This window comes from Talaromyces proteolyticus (genome assembly GCF_021365285.1).
Source record: "Talaromyces proteolyticus strain PMI_201 chromosome Unknown BGW36scaffold_13, whole genome shotgun sequence".
NCBI lineage: Eukaryota > Fungi > Ascomycota > Eurotiomycetes > Eurotiales > Trichocomaceae > Talaromyces > Talaromyces proteolyticus.
In genome coordinates this window covers 1,075,962-1,100,394 of record NW_025764289.1, presented here as the reverse complement: position 1 = coordinate 1,100,394, position 24,433 = coordinate 1,075,962, and the positions used below count along the sequence as shown (strand labels likewise).

General features: G+C 43.5%; 8 protein-coding genes across 8 annotated transcripts; 2 read left to right on the top strand and 6 right to left on the bottom strand.

Moving 5' to 3' along the window:
* Window positions 1-127: 127 nt before the first annotated feature.
* Window positions 128-1,943, bottom strand: BGW36DRAFT_306149 (putative 4-coumarate-CoA ligase; the record flags this gene model as incomplete). Its single annotated transcript, XM_046212124.1, has 2 exons — window positions 128-806; window positions 874-1,943. The coding sequence occupies 2 exons, from the start codon at window positions 1,941-1,943 to the stop codon at window positions 128-130; spliced, it is 1,749 nt and encodes a 582-aa protein (XP_046067039.1).
* A 1,438-nt stretch (window positions 1,944-3,381) lies between these two features.
* On the top strand, window positions 3,382-3,840 carry BGW36DRAFT_364395 (uncharacterized protein; the record flags this gene model as incomplete). Its single annotated transcript, XM_046214552.1, has 1 exon — window positions 3,382-3,840. The coding sequence occupies one exon, from the start codon at window positions 3,382-3,384 to the stop codon at window positions 3,838-3,840; it is 459 nt and encodes a 152-aa protein (XP_046067038.1).
* A 1,720-nt stretch (window positions 3,841-5,560) lies between these two features.
* BGW36DRAFT_465683 (uncharacterized protein) lies at window positions 5,561-6,049 on the top strand (the record flags this gene model as incomplete). Its single annotated transcript, XM_046222312.1, has 1 exon — window positions 5,561-6,049. The coding sequence occupies exon 1, from the start codon at window positions 5,660-5,662 to the stop codon at window positions 6,047-6,049; it is 390 nt and encodes a 129-aa protein (XP_046067037.1). The 5' UTR covers window positions 5,561-5,659.
* Window positions 6,050-6,231: 182 nt separating this feature from the next.
* Window positions 6,232-7,585, bottom strand: BGW36DRAFT_328775 (Ccc1 family). Its single transcript, XM_046212781.1, has 3 exons — window positions 6,977-7,585; window positions 6,835-6,925; window positions 6,232-6,769 (listed from the first exon to the last, which is right to left on the bottom strand). Exons 1-3 carry the CDS (start codon window positions 7,406-7,408, stop codon window positions 6,531-6,533), a joined length of 762 nt encoding a protein of 253 aa, XP_046067036.1. The 5' UTR covers window positions 7,409-7,585; the 3' UTR covers window positions 6,232-6,530.
* A 6,866-nt stretch (window positions 7,586-14,451) lies between these two features.
* Window positions 14,452-17,693, bottom strand: BGW36DRAFT_420255 (putative C6 transcription factor). The gene is made up of 4 exons (XM_046219495.1): window positions 17,325-17,693; window positions 17,082-17,266; window positions 16,537-17,021; window positions 14,452-16,487 (listed from the first exon to the last, which is right to left on the bottom strand). Exons 1-4 carry the CDS (start codon window positions 17,543-17,545, stop codon window positions 14,865-14,867), a joined length of 2,514 nt encoding a protein of 837 aa, XP_046067035.1. The 5' UTR covers window positions 17,546-17,693; the 3' UTR covers window positions 14,452-14,864.
* A 423-nt stretch (window positions 17,694-18,116) lies between these two features.
* Window positions 18,117-19,036, bottom strand: BGW36DRAFT_389412 (uncharacterized protein). The gene has a single exon (XM_046217350.1). It carries the CDS (start codon window positions 18,807-18,809, stop codon window positions 18,264-18,266), a length of 546 nt encoding a protein of 181 aa, XP_046067034.1. The 5' UTR covers window positions 18,810-19,036; the 3' UTR covers window positions 18,117-18,263.
* A 3,107-nt stretch (window positions 19,037-22,143) lies between these two features.
* Window positions 22,144-22,773, bottom strand: BGW36DRAFT_389408 (uncharacterized protein). Its single transcript, XM_046217349.1, has 2 exons — window positions 22,695-22,773; window positions 22,144-22,624 (listed from the first exon to the last, which is right to left on the bottom strand). The coding sequence occupies exon 2, from the start codon at window positions 22,525-22,527 to the stop codon at window positions 22,222-22,224; it is 306 nt and encodes a 101-aa protein (XP_046067033.1). The 5' UTR covers window positions 22,528-22,624; window positions 22,695-22,773; the 3' UTR covers window positions 22,144-22,221.
* Window positions 22,774-22,870: 97 nt separating this feature from the next.
* Window positions 22,871-24,229, bottom strand: BGW36DRAFT_389406 (major facilitator superfamily domain-containing protein). The gene is made up of 2 exons (XM_046217348.1): window positions 23,609-24,229; window positions 22,871-23,552 (listed from the first exon to the last, which is right to left on the bottom strand). Exons 1-2 carry the CDS (start codon window positions 24,223-24,225, stop codon window positions 23,177-23,179), a joined length of 993 nt encoding a protein of 330 aa, XP_046067032.1. The 5' UTR covers window positions 24,226-24,229; the 3' UTR covers window positions 22,871-23,176.
* Between the last annotated feature and the right edge of the window lie 204 nt (window positions 24,230-24,433).

Genomic DNA, 24,433 nt, shown 5'->3' with positions numbered 1-24,433 from the left:
ATGTATTTATACTTGACTTTCGAATCTAGCACATAAAACTAACATGAGCGTCTCTGACTAGAGCGTGCTGATCTATATATTCGTATCTAAGAAAGAATGCGTCCGAAGAACCAATTGATATAATAACTCATAATGAAGCTTTGACTTTCTTATTAGTCTGCTCCGCCTGTACTTCCTTCTGGGCCTGATCTCTCAACAGGCGCCTCAAAATCTTTCCACTTGGGTTCTTCGGCAGAGAATCAGCAAACACTATGCCCCCCGTTATTCGTTTGTGCTGCGATAACTTTGCATTGACTTGATGTGCTATTCGCTCAGCAGTGTTCTTGGTCGCCGGAACGCCGTGTTGTAATACAATATATGCACGAGGATGCTCCTGGTTGCCTATCGTCACACCAACTACAGCTGCATCTGCGACCCCCTCGCTTTCAAGACAGACTCCGTCCAACTCTGCTGGCGCAACTTGCAACCCCTTGACCTTGATAAGTTCCTTTAGTCTTCCAGAAATGAAAAACTTTTCTTCTTCATCGTAATACGCGATGTCGCCTGTACGCAGCCATCCATCTGGTGTCAGGGTTTCTGCTGTGGCCTTGGGGTTCCTCCAATAACCCTTCATGACTTGTGGACCTCTTACCCAAAGTTCGCCGGATTGATTAGGACCGAGCTCTTTGAGAGTACTAAAATCATTGGAATCGGCTGTTTCGTCGGGCAAAGACATGATTTTCGCCTCGGAATTCGCATTCGGCCAGCCTACACTGTGGCTCGTGCTTATTTTATCGGGTTCCCAGCCTAGCAATGAGCATGTCACTCTATAAAAAGTTATGAAAGTTAGATATCATCTCAACTCGGATAGATACTGATACGGGATACACCTACTCAGTCATTCCCCATCCCTGCTTAATATTAATAACTCCCTTCGGCCACAAATTTTCAGTTTCCTCGGAAACTTCACGACTCAATGGAGCCGCACCTGATCCGACGCGCTGAATAGAACTGAGATCAAAATTCTTCGTTTCGGGGTGTTTTGCCAACATAACTACAACAGGTGGAACGACAATGAGATCCGTTATACGGAATTTTTCAACATTCTGCAGCACGGTCAAGAAATCGAATTTCTCCATGATATAGACGGGGGAACGCCGGAACATGGCAACGCCTAAGTTCAGCATCTGCCCCATGGCATGGTATAGAGGCAAGAAACAGAGATGCGTGTCTGTGCGTTTACGTTCTGCATCGAGAACCGGGTCTAAGGTAATTGTGTGGATGTACTGCTTGACGTTCGAGACATAATTCCTATGAGTGATTTCAACACCTTTGCTCAGACCGGTGGTGCCCGAGGAGTAATTCAGAGCTAGAATGGTATTTTTGGCTTCGTTGGGACCTGTTAATGGATCCCATACGAATTGTTGGCCCTCGGCTTCGGACACGAAGAATGTACTCCAGTACGGACGGCCCTGTTCGCCGACTTGATTTAACGAGTCAAAAATACGATCATCAGCGACAAATGTACGCTTCTCAAGTCCGCGTCCGACAATTTTGGTCGCCTCCAGACAGGTTTGTAGCGCAGTGCCACCTTGACTGAATATAAAAGTCGGTTCGCTGTCTCGTATCTGATGTGCCAATTCCTGCGATGAATATGTCGGGTTGCAGCCACTAAAAATACCGCCAGCCATGATCACACCCGAGAAAAGAATTGGATAGAATAAGTGGTTTGTACTAAACACGACAACCCGATCTCCCTTTTTTAGACCTTCAGCACGTAGGCCAGCCGCGAAACGTTGAGACCATAGTCGGTATGTGTGGAGAGTTAGAAATCTGGTTTCGGGCTTGAGATGATCTATCAGACTGGGCTTGTCGTTTGGTAGCGGCTCACGCGGGGATCCAAAAATGAGGGTTGGGAGACTGCATTGTGGTATATCGATTGTATATCGGGATTTAACAACCATCTTTTGTCTCAGTGTTTAGTTAATTCTTGTTGGTCTTTTCAATCTCTCACCGGGAGCTGTGGTTTTGACGTAGGAAGAGCGAGAGTGAGTGAGGAGAAAGGGAAGAGGACGAAGGTTCAACTGAGGCCTTCTTATTAGCTTTAGCTTATTCTTAGGCTGATAGGAATCAATAAATGGTCAATAGTTGACGAATTAGCGATTACGGGGTAGTATCAATTACCGAAATGCCGCGGCCTCGGGTGGGGACGTGCGGGGAGAACTGTTGTGGAGTACAGCTATATCTCGATATCTCGTAGGTATTTTGCAATGTTGTTGTCGCTCAATGCTTTTTTGATGTATCTATTCTCTGAATTAGGACCTTATCTGAGCAGGTCAGCAAACATGCATGACAGTCCTGTGTTTATTCATCGGAGATGGCTTAGCAACGGCAACTTGAGACAAACACTGTTTCGGGAAAAAGCTGGGGTAACAACTACCGAGTTGGCGCCTAGATCTAACAAAGTCGATAAAGTTGAGTCCTGTTAGCCACGTAAATGATGGGATTCGCAAGAAGCGGAAATAGCGGAAATATCTGGATCTTGATTTTCTTTCTCCACTTTTCTTTCAGTTTTAGTCTTTCTTCTTTGCTTTTTCTTGTCCACCCAATTAGTACGGAGCATCGTGAAAATGATTTCCTTTTGGGGTTTCTACTTCAATCGGTCCACTGCACTACTGGGTACTATGAGCAATAATTAATCACCCTAGCACCCCGGCATGATAAGAGCATGTCCCCTAGTTATGTACTCTGTACAGATTTGGTTTCATAAATCATCTTGTGTATTGTCGGGATAATCCAACTTGATTTGTAGATCTAGTCCAGAGTAACTCGTAAAGTGGGGTTAACTCTTCATGCGCTCTCGCTAAACTTTTCCTAACGACGTTAATCATCACCGAGATCGTGAATCTCGGAAATAAAGTCTATTAATTCTCACATAACTGTGAAACCCTGCACTCTTATGCATACTAATAAATCATAGTTAACAATATACCTTAAAACGATATTGTATTTTTGGATCCACAAAGTCTTGCCTGTGTTGCTCAGACATGTTGTAACTAAACATTCTAGAACGGTCTGAGATGTTCTCATCAAGTTTATTGTGTAAGGTCTTCGAAATTATTGTGGAATTTTCAAGTATTAAAGAAGATATGACCTGATGTTTTTGCAGAATTAGGCAGCTTCAGTGTTGCTTTAGTTGAAAATAATGATGTTCATTACACAACAACCTATATATATATATAAATGGGGAGATTATACCATTAATCTTGAGAAATAGCACCGGAGTTGAAGAAGAGTAGTACCTGGTGTAGAACGGTACTTAGGGTTGTGGGTATTTCTGGATTCTGTAGGACAATAATTTGGGCGAAATAATCAGCGCAATCGCACAGAGTCTTCTATGACATGTGTTTATTGAAGGCTTTCATTATAAAAAAATATTTAAAATTTGACAACTCCAATTCAACCCGTCTTTCAGCTTTGCACCGGCACCAGATATTTAATCTCAAAACACACTCGCCATCGATTACTGTGATGCATCCTCCTAACTGGAAAATATTTTCTATTCTGTTCGCAGCATTAGCTCCGGTACATTTGATCATAGCTTGTTTAAGCCCGTTAGATATTGCAAATGCTGTCAACAGCCTTGCTACCGAAACATTTAGTTTGAAAGACTACGTCGCTTCCGTAGTAGCAAGTCACAAGGCTACTGGTATCCTAAGTATCTATAGACAATTCGACGAGATATACGATCATACTTTGAGCGACATTGGATTCACGAGCGGATGTATCGTCCTCGTCAATAATACCGACCAGCAAGTCGTCTACGAAGCCTATTCAAACGTAATATTTGCACTAAAATGATACAAAGCACCTTCTCAGTTTCTTTGCATTAACCGTTGTGTCTCGTAGTGGTTGCAATCCCTTTCCGCACTTTCGTATGAGATTTCCGCAATGCAAGCGTCCTCGTTTCTCTTGACCAAACCGCCTGCACAATACTACCTTGTGAGACCAGAATGGTTCGGGGAGTGGTTGACGTAAGGTGACTAATATCAAATATCTTTAAAGCCAGCAGGTGACGCAAATGTTCATTGTTTGGCAGGCCTATTGTTCAACTTAATTACCCTGTGACCCAACACCACGGCGTATGTTCCACAGGCAAGCAACCAGAAGGACCAAGTCGGCACACGCTTCCAACAAGTGCTAGTTACTTTCCTCCGTTATGTACTAGCGATGTGTTTGACGATTCGGATCCTTGAAATTTGGCGTCTCGGAAAAAAGTACGGCTGTTAGATGAAATGGAATGTAAAATCTTTACTATACGGATGAAAGGTGCCGAATTTGCTAGGTGGATAAGAAATGTCGCAAGTAGTTGACCCATCAAAAATCTATTAATTCGCAACTTTCAATCATGATCTGCATATCTATTTTCCGGAAGGTTCAGCTCATCGTCGATATCTGAAAATCTTAGGTCAGACCCTGAACCACGGACAACCGAAACACTACTAAAAATAGCATGGATTTGGGTCGGGTGAACGATATTACTCCGCCTTGCGCATGGATTCTAAAATTCATCGGGGGCTTGGATCATAACGAGTAACACAACGAATCGGCACAATAGTCTCTAGTTCCGATTCTTGCGGGGAAACTTGATAGGGCTGACAGCTAGTCCGAGTTCATGTCTGCGCATGCCTCAGATGATTACTCTCGATTCAGGCATTTAGATAGACGAGCTCAAGTATGAAATTTATTATTCATACTATTCATATATTTTCCTCTCTTTAGGCTAATAGGTCGTATATGACACTTAACCGCGAATTGTCATACGAATAATGGAATGTCTAAATTATTCATATACCGTTTTGAAGGGAAAGTCATGAGAGAAGAAAAGCCTAGCGCGACATGGATCTTGAAAGTGTTGCCCATCAGATAAGCGTGGCTATGAAGCTGACATGAATCTGACGTTAAGCCGAACCAACACATTGGGCGAAGTTTCGCTATATTCACCCAATAATATTGATTACCATTTTAGGCACTGAGACATGATGTTGTCTGTCTTAATGTATCTCCTCTATGAGTTCATATCCCTTTGGAGTGGTAAGATTCAAGAATAATTTTCAGATACTTCTGTAAAATCCATTACTGTGGGTTTTCAAAATAGAAAAGCTATAATTTAATATTGGAGTGGTGCTTTAAAAATCCTGTAGATCCCTTTCTCTAATCCTAATCCTAAATTAACTCGGAATTCTACATTCATAATATAACACAACGATGAATCAATTGAATAGCTCATTATATAACGCACGGACTAATTTTACACTTTCGCGCCCTATTTGGAACCGAATGTAAACTGAACTTGGCTGAGTCTGTCTCGGGCAGTGAACCGCACCGCAGCAAGGCTACGGATTTTTCTACCAAGCAAATGAACTGAGACACCGAGTCTGCCAGGCTGTACTTTGCTCTACTTTTAGGATGTATGATGTAAGACAAAAGTCCTCGTTATCGGTGAATAAGTCGCTGGGAATGGATATATAAAGGTCTATACCCCCGATGGACGATGCTTTTTGAAATCATCAACGACATTCAAAGTTTATCAAGCAAAACAAAACTTGCCTACAAACCAGAAAATACACCTAATTATAATTCTTTTGAATTACTATAATACTTTACATACACCGTCAAAATGAAGTCCTTCATTGCTGTCTCCGTTGCTCTCCTCGCCGCCTCCGCGGCTGCTATGCCTGCTCGTCGAGATACTGACACAGTCACCTTCGCCCTCAGTAATGATCAGACCGGTCACCAGGCCTCCGCCACCATTTGGGCCGATAATACTGTCTCATTGTTTAATAGCCTCTTCGCTAATAGCGCTATCGATTCTAATGGCCAGATCCTGGCCTCTTCTGTCCAGTTAACCGCATTTCCTCAACATGTCACCTGCAACATCAACGATGCCGAGGGCCAAGTCTTTGCTTCTCTTAGCGATACAAAAACCTACTTTGATCTTGATGGAAACCCTGCCGCTGCTATCCCGGTTGATGTCTCTTCCTTCAGTATCAACTGCGATGTCTATTAAAATGCTTCAGGAACTAGTGCATTTATATTGCGCACATAGATTTGTATTTATAGGGAAAGGGGAATTACTTGATTCCTGTTGATTTTCGTTCCAACACTCCTTCTCATACAGTTTCTATTATAGTAATTCTGAATGAATGTTCCTTTGATCTCATCGCAGTGAAAATATGAACAAGTTGCACACTCTACAATATAAAGTCTTTCTGCTCCTTCTTCTATATAGATAAATATACAGGCAAGCATGATAATGCAGGCGTCAATATATATTATATGTGCCCTCATAACCTATTTTCAATAAACCCTTAGGGCAATATCGAGAATAGAGTTGGTGTATTATTTTATTATCAAACTTCATACAATTAAGATCGACCACATAGCATAGCCTTTACAAAGACGTCAACGGGAGTGTTTAATAAAATAATGTATCAACATATATACCAAGGGAACAACAGGAACCGTTTTTCCAACAGAACTCATACTGATCAGCCAATGTTGCTATGATCAATACCGTAGACAATGCCATAGCTTGTCGCTGCAGCCAAGGTACCAACAAACAACGTCTGCATTGCCCCATAGAAACCAGACCGCTTTGTTTTAATTATGATATAGTTTTTGATGAAGCCAAAGGCAATAAGAATCACAAATGTGACGCCTATGGAAACAAATAATGCGTGGGTAACGTTGTGCATCGCAAAATAGGGAATCATCGGTAGCAGGCCGCCTATGGACACTAAAAGTTAGAAAGTCTGACCAAAGAGGTTTATCAATTTTGATAAGAGAACATACCCATGAAGTAGGAAAACCCCATAGTTGCTGCCGAGATCCATGCTCTGGAGACATTTGGCTTTTCAAGCCTCAGCTCAAAATCCATCATGAACTGGACGGCATCAGCAATGTTCAAAAACACATTTCCCAAAATTCCACCTACTCTGATCCAGTTATCTTCATTTAAAACTAGGCAATCCACAACGCCCTGGCTGGCGGCTCTGCTTATGCCATAGCTGGCAAAGATATCGAATATCTCCTCTTTTTCCTCCTCTGGCTTCTCGGAGACCTCGCCCCTCTCTCGCTTGATTTCATTGTTGTAATGGTCTCTATCGGTAACGCATGCTAGGTAGGCACCAAGGCCCATGGAGATTGCACCACTGAAAAGCTCAGCAAGCCCACCAACAATGACAAGTTTAGAGGAGCCGAGACTTGATAAGCCCGCGGTTAAAGCGAAGGGTACCGTTAATCCATCGGCAAAGCCAATGATGACGTCTCTCACCACATCTCCCGCGTCCGAATGTCTCTCACTAGCAATATGTGCATCTTGTGGTGAAATTACCTCCATTGGAGGTTCCAAGGAATGGTCTGTCATAGGGAATAAATGTGGTGGTCAATGGGGGAATAAGGATAACTTTTCTGATTTTGAAGGGCTATGTTCCATGGTAGGCCTTTATGTTTTTGAATTATAAGGTATGCCAGCCATTTCTAGTCATCCATTCTATTTAATCCCTGTCTTGATAGACATATCCTCGATGTCAAAGAACTGCATCGCGATTTCGACCAATCACGGAACGCCTATTTCTAATCATTCTGCACGCCGTCTTTAGGGCTTACGCCACAGAAACCGTGACGTGATGTTTTTTGTAGGAATCTTTCTGTCTTCTTTCAATTATGTTTTATTTTCATTTTCATATTTCCCCGCCTGCTTGCATATGAATCGCTTGCAATATATTTCCAAGGATGCTAGGTAAAAGCGCAGTACACGGATGGCCGCAATCGTTTCATTTCCGGTGTTGAACAGACACGAAACTGTATTTTATTGCAATTGGAACTTCGTTTCTAGTGAACTTTAGCATGGCTGCATCCTAAGAGAAAAAGGATAATTTTACTGGATTGATGACGCAAGCAACGAGCCTCGTACTACATACCAAGTTACTCGTGGCCAAATGCAGCGTACCCTGAAAATAAAATCTCTTTTGTCCCTAACGTACGGGGAATATGTCCGTCCAGTGACAAGAAAGTTCTATTTTTAAACAAATTTTTGTGGGTCGGCGAGAACAATAAGTGAAAGAAGGCTTTCAAGCAGTCTAAAGCGACTAATTGGAATCGCACGACAATTTGAAGAAGCCTGCAGTCAGTTATGCTATATAGACTTGAAGTACAGCACCTTGCAAGTGCGGCTTTACACCGTTTGCAACTCTTTGACTCTTTCTCAGCGCCACTCCCGTAGCCTAACCTATACCAGGTTTAGGCTAACGATTTAATACTACTTATCTTTGAACTAATAAGTCAACCCCCTTTATAAACAACCACCTTTATAAACAACCACCTTTATAAGCAACTCCTCCTTATACCCAATCCGAATTAATTTCTCATATAAATCCCCTTAGCCCCTCTTTATAAGGTTGTTTCTTGATTTTTCTCGTCTCCCATACAAAGTTCCTTATAAAAAGGGAATACAAAAAGAATTATTATCTAACCACCCCTTACTAATCTGTTTAAAATGAAGTCCGCCTCTGTTCGAAAGACTCGGAAAGCTATTTCCAACGCCTAAAAATGGCCTCCCAGGGGCCAAAAAGGGTCCAATCGCTATATTTAGCAATATTAGATTCATCTGATTATCTCGCATTACCCTCCTGAGGGCTTGAACGAGCTTAGCTTTAAATATTGCGAAATCATTATAAATACGTGTAATATGGCGACAGCGAGCTCGGTGAAGCCTAACCGACTATGCCGCCAGGCCCTTTTATTGGATAGGTAGGGGTTGGGATGATTAATATGGCCTGGGGGTGAATTTAACGACGTATAGAGTGTATCTGTAGAAATTGACGTTGATTTTCTATATAAAATCTATATAAATTGAGTGTACCCCCTTACAAGAAACTCCTCTTTATAAGCAACTCAACCCGCTACGCGCTTTGGTTGCTTATAAAGCGGGTTGACTGTACACACAATTTATTAACGCCTGGCGGCTAAGCTGAAAGGGCAGCTATCACTAATCTACTAATACATGTCCTGATATATGCCGTGTCTCCTTAGAGCCCAGGCATAATTACTTTTAGTATAGGACATCTCATCTGTCAGTATCGTAGTGGATTCTCGTGGGTTAGTAAGTTTGTTAGTAGGCTGGCTTGAAGGCGCTTCTTCAAGTGTTCAACATCCTATTCTCGGCAGTTGAAAGGCATCTACCGTCTCTGGCACGAGGTGGTTGGTGTGAGTTAGATCGGGAGGAGTGGGTGATTCGTGTTCGTCTACATGGTTACGCGGTGTCGAGTCGGCCCGTGGCGATTGCAAACCGCACTGAAGCCCGTACTGCTTTGAACTAATACAACTCAGCTGGAATTTAGGTTTGTATTACACTGAATCTCGTATCCATAGATTCAACCCTTGCTCCACCTTATCACCAATTAGGACCGATACATTATGCCCGAAGAATGTGGAGATCGCAACTAACGAGTAGTTAGATCTTGATAATAATAAAGCGGTTAAAGTAGACAGGATCCTCTTATTATCAGTGCCTTCATAAAATTATTTATGTACGGAAATTAGTAGGTATGAAGAAACGCAGCTAGCAGTATGTTAATTGATAGGTTTTGATTTCAAACTGATTCCTAAATTCTAGTTTATATCATATTTGGCTAAGCGCTTATGGTTACACAACATATACGGTATGTCTCTTCTTTTCTTCATATACTTAACAATGTAATGACTCACTAAAAATGAGATTCTAGCTGAACTCATTCTCTACATGCATGGTCACTTCTCCGATCATCTCCGTGTCCTGTAATATTCAAAGTGTTGTGTACACGTGCTATCTCAGTGTATCCGCAATGTTCATCCCAACATACGAAACAAATTTAGCTGCTTACTGGCAAAGTCGACATTATATTTTCGTTTCTCAACATTAGTATGATCAGTTTTTGATCCAAAAATCTCACTCGAGCCACTTATATTTTATCATAATTATCTAGGAAAACATTTTCCTACGCGAAAATTATCGACATTTCATTTCACTCGCAATTGATTGCACATCACGTCAACCTTCCAATGTCGATTGATCGGCCGGTGATTCCTGCATCGGTATCACTAGTATGCTAAAGCATCATGAACCATTCATAGCATTTATTGTATATGCTGATGTTATTATCACGAAGGTTGTCATATGGTTATTTACAGGGCTATCTCTGTTAACTATTATTTTCCGGACCTTTGTCAGAATCAGATTCTTCAGGAAATTGTTTATGGATGATTACCTAGTTCTTCTTGCATGGACTCTTTTGCTTTCCCTGGCCATTTTATGGACAGTATATGCTCCAGCGATCTACTCAATAGCATCTACAGTTGAGGGCGAGGTCTCGCTGACTCTAGAATTCCAAACCAGTTACAATCATTTCGTGCCGTTTATTGCCTCTCTGCAGGTGATATTCAATTTTTGTCTTTGGGTTGTGAAGATCTCATTTTTAGCGTTCTTTTACAGACTAGGATCCAGGATCCGAAGACATCAAATTTGGTGGATTGTTGTTTTCATGATTACAATAGCAGCATTCATACCTTCAATGACTGATGCAGATTTTACATGTATCTTTGAAAAGGCATCCGAGGAAGTCATCAGTAAGTCACGTTTACCAGATTAAACTATTTCACCCGAGCATAATTGACTGAAACAACTGAAGAAAGGTGTGAAAGCCTTGACGCCATAACTCGTCAGAAAAAAATAGTTTACACAAATTCCGCGATCGATATATTGACTGATTTACTGAGTACGGAGAAATAAAACTTTCTCTCGGTATCAAGAAGAATTTGACTGACATCATCAAAGTCTTGTCTATCCCAATCTTTATCTTAAGGGACATTCGCATCCCACTACGCAAAAAGATTGTTCTCGCTACAATTTTCTCTGCATCGGTTTTTGTCATGATTATGGCAATAGTACGCGTTATTGTTGACAGTGAGCCTACTGGAAGTTTAGACAGCAGCTGGCTCTTCACATGGAGCTTTGTTGAAATGGGGACAAGTAAGTTGAAGCAACGCTGTGTTCAAATACTTTGTGTGCAAATACGTACTTATTTTTCACCTCAATTATTTTCTGGCAGCCATTATCATATCATGTATTTCCTCCTTCAGGCAGCTCTTCGTAACTTCACAAAATCAGCAGTTCTACGAATCCCCACCGGATCATGTTTCTAGTTTGAGCCTACCTGGTTTTCTTGAATGACAAAAAGGAGACATCTAAGGAATTGTCGCCTTGTTAAAAAGGACCATTTAGAGGGTCTAGTCAGAGTGGAAGAATTCAATACAACTGGGAAAGGAAAATGTTACAGACGGTAGTGGTGTATTCATACGCTGACATCTCCCGTCAGTGGGGATATAGAGATAAAATGTTACAGTATCTTCCACATAATTATATATTCTTCAGCTACTCAATGAAATCCAGGATGCTAAATATTGTAGATAAAACCATATAAATGAATCGCTATACAGAAAAAGCTAGAAGTCAGTATAGAAATATATTTTTGGGAACACACTGGCCCGATGGTTTAGGCACCCACAGTGTCTCTTGGTTGATAGTTTGTTTCGTTTGCATGGAACTTGCTGGAAAGTGCTGTGTATAGACGATACAAGAAACAACGCTGGTTCTGTATGCGAATGTTCAAGACTTCTCATAAATTACTACATTATTAGACAAAAAGCAGATGTGGATTGGATTGTGGAAGTGGCGCTGAGAAACAGTCGAAGAGTTGCAACCTATGTAAAGCCGAACTTGCAAGGCGCTGTATAGTATAGGGTTGACTTTGAACACTATACAATAACTGCTCATATTATGGCATACTTATATATTTACGGATATACGAGACATATTGATGGAATACAAGTCCCATAGTATTGTTATTAAATTATTTCCTAATATCCTGCTAGTAATTATTGATAGTGATTAAATTCCGTCAATACGATTATACTAGTATAGTTTCTCTATGCTCTGAACGACTAGGGAGCTTCGGTTCTTGGAATTAAGAGAGCATCAAAAATTAAGTGAGAACAGATTTTTATACAGACTGGCCGCACGGACATATACCACTTTCGCAGTTGCTAATTCTCAATTGTTTATTTCTTAGTATCTCAAAATCTTAGCCTAATGGAATTGGCGGGATGAGAGAACATTTGAAATCTCGAAAAAGAGACGAAAAAGAAACACATACAAATATAATAGACCGAAACATACTCCTCAGAAGTATTCCGACTAACTTGATTCTTTGAATACTGCAGAGTTTGCGGTGTTGAATATTTCCTATTTGAGATGGTACCACAATGGAAAGCCCTAATTCTAGTCGAATTAGCCCTAACAGGGGGAGACAAAGAAACTGACCAAGAAAACAGTACGGCTAATTGCCTTCTATTTTTTGCTTAGAATTTACATTTATAATGATATAGGCGATATCTCTGGTGGCACCAATCGACCGATTGGCTAATGATCCCTTTGTCTAGCAGCGCTGCAGTCTTACCTTAGGTTCGCGTTATCGCATGAAATTGCAAATAAAGAGCTCCTCTCACTCTCAATAGCTGTCTTCTAATTTAGAATGCCGTGGTGTCTACTTGAACGTCGCTAGCATCACTTTCTTTGCCGCCTATCCTCAGCATCAGTTTTCATTTTTACTTTTGGAGGCTTACGATAATGCAGTCGTAAAGTCACCCGCCATCTCATTTCCGTTGAAAGCCTTAATTATGAACAAAAAGGTTTTATATAATGTCTACTTAGATAGCAAAGTAGACCGATTTTCACTCCGACCGCAACAGCGCAATCAGCTGTGGCAGAAATCGTGGAACCATCATAACTGGCCAAGCTAGCCTGTTTCTATGAAGCAGCTAGAAATCTTGTAAAACTACAAACTAAAATCTAGCGGCTGATGGAGCAGACATTTACATAATCCGTTAGCACGATTCTTGCGACTGACAATTCTCATTGCTCGTCCCGAGATGCGAACCATCAGCAATAGGTGACTGATATATCGTTCTCGATCAGATTATCAGACCCCAGAGAAAAGTTAAGCTATAATTGCCTTTTCGTTCATCAGTTGACTTGGATATTTTCGGCGACATGACCCTCGAATGGCCAACTTAACCGGTGCCAAATCCGACATACTCCCCAAATATGAAAAAAGGTACTTTTCACATACATAAGTACTGTCAAATAACAACATTCACCTTCATTTACAGATGAAATAATAAAGAGGGGGGCTCATTGCCCAGAGCTTTCTCCGATAATCGCCAATTTCCAGTCCTACTACCCAATATTCACAACCCCGACATTCATATACGTGTACGGGGGCGCACATGGTGCACCCCACAAACAGATCTATGCAACTAGTTCATCACAGGCATCAGATGCAGACAGCAGCAGATTGACCTATGGCTAGACCATCCCATTTCGAAGCGATTGTCTGCTGATCTATCAGCACCAGCAGGATTATGATTTCGGGTAGAACTAATTACGATCTAGTCAATAGTCCAATTGGACTTAACATTTAATTAAATGCGTGGTTTCAGCCACAGTCCTTTCTCGCATGTGAAAGCTGAAGAACGCAAAAAAGTCACCGCGAAAGTTGCAGCTGTCATGTGACGTCATGTACGCACTAAAACCAACTTTTTGACATGTGAAAAATAGAAGCTCTCATAAATATATTGTTCGTGCAACTTGCATGTGACAACTCAAGACCACACTTAAACAATTTTGGCTTAGACTGTACAACCAGGCTCTAGATGACACCTTGTTCCTTTCAGCGCTTGTGACACACATTGTGCGGAGTCGCGTCCTACTTCTCGGTATCCCGAAATACTGTGACTCTGAAAAGCCGTCAATCGATACTCCGGAGTCTGTACGGTCCCTGGACCACGCTGTTTTTTTTTTGGAGGGGCGGATTCTAGAACTACCTATGGGGAAATTCCTTGAACTGCCAATATAAGAAAAAATTGTTCATGTACAAATGCAATTCCTAAAATCTGATTTTCTAAACAATGTAGTCAACTATTCTAAATATTGCATGCATAAATAACCAAAAACATAAAGTTGTACACACATGCTCCCATATTCGCATCCCAACAAACATTATTATTATTATTTCTCGCAACTTCACAACATCAATAACAGCAAGAAAAGGCCCACTACAGTAACCCCAACAATTCCCATACGGACGTAGCAGCAAGATTAGTCTTCGGGCTTCGGGTTTCGGTCCAGCATGTGATAGCTCCCGCGCTCGGCAACCCGTATGCTCTGGCGGCCCCCGGGGGATGAACCCCAAATTAAAACCGGCCCATTATCAAAAAAGAGTTAGTACGGCCCTAAGACTATGGTCTTCGCCATGGCGCGGCCCCAGATTCGATTGGATGCAACTTGCTGGAGATTGTGGGTGATGTGTTGGAGAAATAGGGAACTAGTTCAGGGGTGTCTTTTAATCTTGACCAGGTTTAGATTAGAGGCGATTGAATGGAATGTTTGCCGGTCATTATTTATGGGATTGTGAGGGGTAGGGGAGTTAGTGACATGTGAAAGGGTCAGGAGGTTAGGAAGTGATGCTTTTGTAAAGTGTTCTTTTATTGAATGATAATGTTCAGTAAATGTAATGCAAAAAAGATCATCGCCATCCGCCTTACAAACACCATGTATCAAAATATGTCAAAATCAAAATCAAAATACCTGTCCCGCCTGTCATCTCAACTTTTGTATATACCAGGCCATTAAACTCATTGTAATACAATCCCAATGAAATGAATTAAAATGGATAGAATGAATAGTTTCATCATCGTCATCAGCATCGTAACCTGAAATCGGGAGCTCAGAGCCTCAATGCAAAGCCTAGGTCTGACTCGAAATCCATAGATATACCATCACTCCTCTTGTTAAGTTCGTATCCAAGTATATGTCCATCTGCTGTAAACTCATTCATATCAAAGTCGGCCTTGTCTTGGTCGTGGTTATCCATCGACATACCCAGATCCATGCTTTCGTCGGAACCAAACAAGTCATTGTTCGCATCTTCATAGTTGAGGAGAGCATCAAAGTCGTTTTGCGTCACTTCAGCGTCGTTAGCCAGGCCAATGAAGTCACTGAGACTCAAGTTAGGTTGTGACGCGAGTCTGTTTTCGTCGTTGAAGATATTAGGGTTCAAATTCTGCAAGCTACCGTTTTCGCTGCCATCCGAGTGTGGCGGGGTCGCCGCATTGAAGGGCATGCTGCTGTCCATCTCAGGAATGCGGAAGCCAGTAGGTGCCTGGGGATAGGTCAAATCCGGCAGCTTTTGTGCCAAGGAATCTGGCGGTGGTGTCAATGCTGTAGGGCGAACCGTTCCCGGTGGTGCACTGGATTTGCTATCCATTCCGGTCAGGTTGAGTTGAATACCAGCCTTGCGGATGGCGGCTTCCAAAAATGAGGTAGCAAAGTCGGCAGACGCGTAGATTTCACGAAGACGCTGTAAAATACGCATACATTGGTAGAAACGCTGCAAGCTGACCATCCGAATGCTGGGATCATTGGACTTGATGTCCAACAGATGAATAATAACGGCAGGGAGTAGGACGGTAACGCCAGCTGTTGGAAGATAGCGAGTGAGGTCGAGTTTGTGGAGGCCCTGAGCGATGTTGGTGATTTCAACAGCGGCTCGTCGGACTTTGTTCCGCGACACTTCTTGTAACTCGGCTTCTACGGTTGGGAACGGACTTGCTGGTAGCACCTGTGGTCGATGGAGAGCGCTAGATGTAGTAAGATAGATCATCCGCAGCAAAGCACGGTGAAGATGCAATGATGACTCCGCTGGAGACAGAGTTTCTTTGCTGGATTGCGGCTTGTACTGGATTTCAGCAGGTAGATTTGCTTGCCATCTTTCAAGGTCTTCATCACAAGTTCGGACTTGGAAGGTCTCCGTGTTTGATTTTTTTGGAACAAGCATCATGGTAGTCTCGGTTGTGCCGCCGAATCGATGGCTCAAAACCGAGTACTGAGCAGACAAGACATTGCTGACACAGAGGCACAGCTTGGACTTTTCGATGAACATCATGGCGAGATGTCGTTGCTGTTCAATGTTGTACAAAAATTCACAGTCCCCTAGCATACTTAACACTTCAGAAGGGAATGATTTAAATTCAAAGTCATCTATCGTCAACATGGGCACGTCGCAGTCGTCGTCTTTAACTCGCATTGGGCGTCTCATTCCGAGCGCTATCAATCGATCTCGTGTATAAGTACTCCACCAAATACGCTTCCACATTTGTTTTCGTCGTGGTCCCATGCCGGAGTTACTCGGGTCTCGATGGAGTCCAATAGTGTGGGCGAGAGACAAGCTCACGCCCATCCAGTGCCAGGTGTCCTTTTGGTCGTCGGGTGTCTCATACCAGTAGGTCATGAGAAGAAGGGATTGTACCAGGGAGATGCGGTCGACCTCATAGTCGAAATCGTAGAGCAACTTCTCAAGTCAGTAATTTGGTCTAGACTGGGGCTACATGGTCACATACCCTAGCTCGCTGGAAGAAGACCTTGCGGGCAACCTTTCTACTCGAATAGCCTGCATTGACGAGATGTTCATTGTCCACAAAAGCAGTTCCCGCAAACATGACTGCTTGGAATAGCAGCAGGCTCATTCGGTGGATGCCATCATTGCGAGCAATAACCTGCAAAAACTCTTCCAAGTCCAGGAGTGGCATGTAGGGATGGACATAGTGGATGTACGCTTTCAAGAGCTCGTTTCGGAGTGTTGTGTCAGGAATCGTCAAGGCACCTTTGGCAGAGAGATATTCGACATCGTCTCTCTGCAGGCGTTGTGGCAAGCCCCGGATGTAGTCAGGCAAAACGCTGCGCGAGCGAGGGGATCCCAGCAATTGCTGGATGGCATCGGTGACATTGGACCCCAGGTTGAAGGTATTCGAGACGGGTTGCGAGACACTCGAGCGTCTCTGCGACTGCTGAGGGCCTGCGTCGATGTTAGAGCCACGTGATTGATCTAAGGCAGGCGGTTAGTTTGCATTCAGCTACAAATGGAAGGAGCGGTCCTGCCACGCACAGATGAGATGCGGCATGTGCTGACTCATGTCCAGATCGACCGACCGCTGCGAGGGCGAGAGAGCTTCATGCTGCTCCAGTCCGTCCAGCCCGTAGCCTGGTTGTCCCAGCCCGGCCATGTCCTCGGCGGATTCCCCGGGCGACTCTGGCGAAGGCTTACTGACCTCGGCCTCCACGCGCGATTTCCTACATCAGTCAGCACAAAACAGGCCCACAGGTAACATTTGCAGGGAAAATATCGTACTTCCGGCGCTTGCTTTCCATAACCACGCATTCCACCTGGTCTAGGCGGCAGTTGGTGCATGGGGAGCCATTCTCCACCACATCGCAACGAACCTTGCGAGCACGGCAGCAACAACAAGCCCGAGAAGCCCTTCGTTTAACGGGTCGGTCTCGTGAAGAGAGGCCCGCGGTCGAAGCTTTTCGCTTATTCTGCGACTCTGTTTCGGAAGGTGCTGAAGTCATTGTCACGGATTTCTAGCGGGCACATGCGAGCACGTGCGATAAACCGTGGGGTGTCGGGAGTTTGAAGGACGATGAATGGCAGCGAGGCAGCTCGTAAAGACTACGAATTCAGTGTGTATGTTGAGCCCAGCAAACCCACGGAAAATCCTCCATTAAGTCCAGAAAAGCCTGGGGGCGGGGCCGGCGCCTACTTATATTGATTATCCTGGATTAGGAGAGGCAGATCCCCATGTTCGTTGAATCCCCCCATGGTTAGCATGGATGTCCACTCTAGCCACAGCGTGACCTGGACCCAGAGTTGGCTGTCGGGCCATTTGCCTCCCCCGGACCGTCTTCAGCAGCACAGTGGGCGTGGTGTGGGGAATTACAGGCCCCATCTACCATTCACCTCCGGCCGATTACGTCCCAGTCCACCCGGGGAAGAAGCTTGTCAGCTTGTGCAGGAGTGGCAGTCTGTAACTACTGGCGTGCTCTAGACTGGGCCCGCTAGCGAGACTAGACAGGAAGCCGTTTTGGCATTATTATGTATTGTTATTATTATTGACTTTCGACGTGCACTACGAGGCCAATGGACGGCAACTGTCGGGCCGGTCACGCAGACAAAAAGGTTTTTTTTTCGCAGGCTTGGAACAGGAGGGTCCCTGCGCCGACGGAAATGAACGACAATCATGGGGGCATTGTTTGGCGTAACTTACAACAATGGGTCGATCTTAATCACTCAAAAGGGAGGCGATCTACTATTGGCATACTCCAAGCGCCTCAAGTTCTCATCGGGGTCAACCGCAAGCGCACACAATGCCGATGACATGATTTGCTGGCACTTGTGGGACATCTTGCACTTGCGGGATTTACATTCCACTACCTGCACATGCAGGAGATATGTTGTCATCAGTTTAATAACAAATATCAAGCATGGCCTAACCTTTTGTTCCACGAAACTAGTAGTTAGTACAACTACATCCTGATGCGGTTCTCTCGGTACGCGAGAAAGCATGGCAAATCTTCGACCCTTTCGCCCGTAAAGTGAATTTACAACGAGTGCCCACAGCCATGACATTAATAATGATTCTATCCAGCTGCACAAATGTATATCACTGTGAATAAGCACCTCGTACGTGACGGCCGTCGATCTGTGAAAACCGAGAGCCGAATGAAAAGAGCAGTGCAAATTATTATTAATGCTGAAGGGCTCGACTATGCCGTTAAAGGTCGGCACAAAAGCCGAACGCCAAGACCTGCTAGGCCCACGGGCTAATTTCCCCATACAGGAAAGCTACGACGGCGCTGTATGCAAGACGGAATTGCAGAAGAATGTGGCTAAAACTTGGTTCAAACTCTGTCCTTCTTTCTTTATTTCTTTCTTTCTTTGATTTTTATTGCTCGCTGCTTTGTGCGCAGTAGGTCGCGCACCGTTGTGGATAAAGAATACCGAGTAATGCACTAGCAAGAATTAAGAATCCTCGGCTGTGGCTATGGGACATACTACGACGTCCTTATGAGACATGAGACGGACGTACGGCCGTAGCTAACGCTAACCCACTTGCCTAACCGCTTTCAGGTGTCTGGGCGGAGCCACGAGGCAGTCTCCTCGGAGCCAATCACCATGACGAGTTTTCCAATAGACCACTTCCGTGTTTCCCATTCTTCCGGCTACGCCATCGATCCTCCGACTATCGGCACTTGCCATCCACGGACTAGCGCGATTATCCACACCACAGGGCCACAGGCATGGCGTCATATTGCAGTAGTCAACCAGAAAACATGAAAAAGAGGCAGAACTAGATGAACAACGCAGGCCTTATCTATGCGCGAGAAATATTCACACTGAGGATGTTATTCGTGTTATGAGTGGCTGTTTAAATTGTGAAGGAATTCTGAGTGAACATGTTGCTGTACACATGTACCCCATCCGGAAACTGTCAATGTTCCCTCGGCCCGGAAACTCGGCCGAGTTATCCAGCCTGTGAGCGAATTCCGGAGGCAAGAAGGAATAACTTTTAAACATTTAGAACTATTCCTGTCTAATCAAATAACGAGCAGGAATTCCGGAGTCAAGGTTCAAAGACACAAAAACAAGGAAGGTGATAAAACCCCAATGCTTCCGTTTCTCCACATTTAACGCATCAGCAGATGGGCTGTAGCAACTTAGGCCTTTCAATGTATATCAGCCAGGCAAGTGATGTAGCCAGGTAGCTCGCTTATTGCGAGTATTGATGCATTTGTCCAGCAAATGATAACAGCAGCTCAAACGAAGACTATATAAAGCTAGACCTAATATGCATACGTACTTAGAATTATACCAATCACTAAACTGCGTGTTCAATATCATCATGTTTGAAAGCGGGGTCACCCCTGAACCACCATACAAACTACTCTCCGCAATTTCCCGAATGTTGGGGTAAAGAACATCAATACATCGTGGGCCTTGAGCCTATCACCTCGCTCTCCCTTCCGCCTGGATGCTTCGAATCATTCTACGGTCACTATTCTCCGTTTCCGGACTGGCCTCGATTGCTAACCACCCTTTCGCATTATCATGATTTAACTGCTTCTGGGAAAGAGCGTGGATGAGTCGAGACTCGACCCTCATTCCCCCGTAGTACGTCGCGCTAAAACGGTACAGTAGATTCGATCATCTGTTATCGTTGAGGCCGTTCAGCTGAGGTGGTGGTTTCTATGGAAAGACGGTGTGCATATACAGTATGATCGTGAAACTGACTAATGGTATGCTATCGATTCAGCGTCTAGAATTCCTCGGATACTTTTCCATTGGCCATATAGCAGGATCTAGACTCAATTTTCGCTATTTGTTGATCTGAACTAGTCTAGGATAACAAAGTTTGTGGAAACGACAGTCGGATCCGAGAGCGGATCCGAGCGGAAGACGGATTGATTAGTATACCTGTAGACGAGAGTTTTAGATGTTGCACCCTTTGACTCATTTTGGTATTGTCTTTTATTCGATTGAGTTAGAGTGTGCCGTATTGTAACTGAAATTGCAAGGATTATCAAAGGACCAGTCTAAAATTCTCTGGCCACACATAACAATTGATGATCAATCAGTCATGCTTTTAACTATTGATAGATTACGCTTATACATTGTATGCAAAGGTCAGAAATGTTATGTATTACTAACAATCTCAGTTTTCAGAATACATACCGTCACGGAAAATTTCTTCTTGTTCGTTACACATTATATATATGTTGACCCCCGAAACTGTATATATGTAGATTGTGACAAAGCCAAGATTCATGTATCTTTCAAACACCTAATTCAAAACAAAACATCGCTGTATATGAAAAACAAGTTTCTTTGTAGATGAAAAGCGGTCTATCGATTCTATAATTGGCTACAAGTAGCTTCCCTTTCCCAGAAGCCAGATTCTAGACTGACATATATTATTAATCACAAGCATTGTCGATTTTATAAAGAGTATACACTACTTTGCAAACGCAATGGCTGCCCAGCTGTTGGCTGTTCGTCTACCGATTGTCTAGGTGTCGACATATATCAAATATTGAACGTGGAATGATATTATGAACAACACCAAATAACTTATGAGGGCTAAAACCTCTCCTACGTCGAGACCCGTACCGGGTAAGTTCTCGGTAAAAATTCTTCTTAAAGAGAAAAACCATATTTCAGAATGTTGTATCAGTTCTATGCCTGAAAGCATTTTTAATTAATCATAAAAGCTTCTGTCAAGTGGGTGTTTTGAAAAAGCGTTCAGCTTGACACGCATACAAATACGACGATTTCTTTTTGCAGGGACTATCTTCATTAGTGTATTCCGATAGACGTAAGTGGTCATAGTGAAAGGGCCAACATAAAACAAATAGGTAAGTTATAGAAATTAACGGGGCTTGGTGTATGTAAAAAACAACGGCAGCAATAATGGTCTGGGCCTAGCATTAGAAAGCTAAATAGATATATTTTTTATAAAAAAATGTCAACTGGTGCATAGAGGGCACGATATTGATGGAGTTCAAAACAACAGCGACTGCTTCCCTAGCTACTTGAAATCATCGGTTCATTAGTTTCCAATTCGGTGTCCCTTTAACAAGTCTTGCATATTTTCCAAGAGGTTTTTCAAATAACATAACGCCAAACAATATCTTGGATTCAACAGTATCAGCCGAGCACTGATTCTGTATCGTTAAGGTAACCTAAAGATCTTCATAACATAGATCTAGCTAACCCTTAGAAAACTTGGTTCTCCGTTTTGATTCTGATCAAATAAAACTTTTGCGTCATTAGTGCTGCTATACTGATAATTCTAAATCTTCGGGGTCCTAGACTTGCAGCCGACCCATATACTGAGAGATGGCATTCTCTGGATGGGATTCACCGCATCCGAGTCCGGTGTATCGTTTGGTAACGAAAATGAAGGATAAGACATGACGAGATGCAGGACATCTAAGTTCTCGATTCTCTTTTTGGGCGGGTGATGCAGGTTGCGCAACCCCCGTGGTGTCGTTAACAGGGAAGAAGCTGTAGCGCTCTTTGACGCCAAGAGGCTTATTGATTTCTGTATCTATTATGGCCTTTTTCCAGATAGAGGAAAGACACACATCCTCCAAAAATACCCGCGGAAGGCGACGCTTTTCCGATAAGAACGGGGCTTGAGAAATATTTCGTAGATAATATATATATCTCCTACTAAGAGCCGCAACACCTACCCACGCAGTGTGTGAGAGTATACATGATCGATTGCTGTAATTAGTAAGGACGTCTCAGGATTTGCAAGGATGGTTTCCAAGATGGCTGACATCATCGAGTTCTGCATGTCGAGCATCTCGAATCTGCCAGCTGGTATCCAGAGCTTAAATAAGAATAGAGTTTCCTGAAAGGACGACATGCTGGAGAATTCTCTACGATAGATCCAGTGTATAAGTTCGGTGAATACATCAGAATCTTCACCGGGAAAGCGGATTCGGCGCCTAGCGATGGTTTTGATACTCTCATCCGGAAGTAAAGGCATAAAATAAGTCGAAGACTGGGGCAGCAATTGCAAATGTACATCAAATGAAACCCGAGGAAAATCCACGTCCAAATAGACTATTCCTCCAGTAAGATTTCTAATTGACAGGGGTCAGCAAGGACTTTGTTAACGGTGTTGAAAAAGAAAATACAATGGAATGGGCATACTGTTAAATAACAGACATTGATATCAGAGTAGGCGCAATTGCAAGTTAGAAGTAAGGAATAAAAGAAGTCGTAGCTTAATGGTGGAGAGTTAATAATAAGAGACGAATTGGAACAGTGATGTCGTGGTTTATATCCTTCTTTCATGTGGCTCGGCGCTTATAGTAAGAACTTGATTGGTCCGATGCAGTTCTTAAACATAGATCTTGCACTAGTCCTGAGGCTTCCTTAAACGGATGTTCCACGTTGTTACATATATTATTATTGTCTAGAGCTAGTAATACATAATAGATCTCTTCCGTAAAGAATGCATGGGCATGTGGCACCGAGCCAATCAACATTATGGTGTTGATATTGAAGTCGTCTCGATGAACGCTACTTACTCGTATCATGGAATCGACCTGGCAGTGGGATATCTGGAGTATTATGATAAATACTAGTTTTTATTACTTAAATATTCATTGTATTGGCAGCTTTTAGACCATTCAATCTTTCCCTTGAGGACCATCCTCCTCGTCGACTATCTGCTGCTCACGCTTCTCCTGCGTAGGTGCGAATTTGCTCCGTATCCTGATCTGCTTTCCGTACTTGTAAAAGAGAAAAGGGCTAACAGCCAAAGCAGCAGCCACACCGCCGATCAAACTTCCACCCCCTCCGACGCCCAGCGCGGTAAACATTTGATTAGTGAAAAGTGGTGCTGCTGCGCCACAGGCAGAGCGGGCAATGGTGTTTGCTGCAATAGCAGAGGCTGCATACATCATGTAGACATCCACGAGGTAGTTCAGGTACGAGACGAAAATGAGTAACATAGAGGCTGAAAGTACACCACCGGCGATTGTAGGAACTGTCCAATGAACATGGCTGAACTTTGAGTCAGGTTGAAGGTTTCAATTTATATCAAGAATTTAGAGACTCACATATATTCAGCTGACCATGCAAACCAGAACATGGATGCGGCAAAGGTAATGCCACCGATCATTGCTAGTGGCAACCGATCTTCGGGAGTTGCGTCTTCCATCTTTATTTCGCCTCTCTCGATTTTCTTTTGGCGAATCCTAGTGTCGACCATAACAACCAGGCCACCAAACCATGCACCTACAACGGTGCCAAGTAACGGCAATTCGCCCACTCCAGCGTTCCACCCACGTCTCTCTTGGAATACAATCGGATAAATACTGAAAAGCATGTAGAGCAAAGTATAGACGACGGCCATGTAAATGGCACATAAAAAGGAGATGGGATCGAAAAGGATAATCCACGGTCGAGTAAGAGCTACTTTATAGATGCCAACGAGCGTCCTATCGCCTTCTTCAACCGCGGCCTTGATATTCTCATATCCAGGGATACGTGCCTTGCGAATTCGTTTTGCCTTGATGTAGAGAATCGTGGGGGCATATGTTTCGGGAATCGTCAGCATCAAAATCGCCGATCCTCCCCCAAGCCAAAGAATGACATAGAAAATCCAACGCCAGTCTTTGTCCACCTCGAGGAAACCTGCGATAACTGGGCCGAGAGCTGGACCTACCCATACCATCACCGAGAAGCCGGCCATTGCGTTGGCGCGTTCAAGAGGATTCCATAGGTCGGCCAAAACCCCAGGACCATTACTCAACGGGGCCGAGATGAATGTGCCAGTGAAAAACCGGCCAACGAGCAAGCTCCCGAAATTAGGAGCGAAGGCGCAGAGAAAATTGAAGGCGAGATAAAGTAAGAAGGTGATATAGAAGATCCACCGACGACCA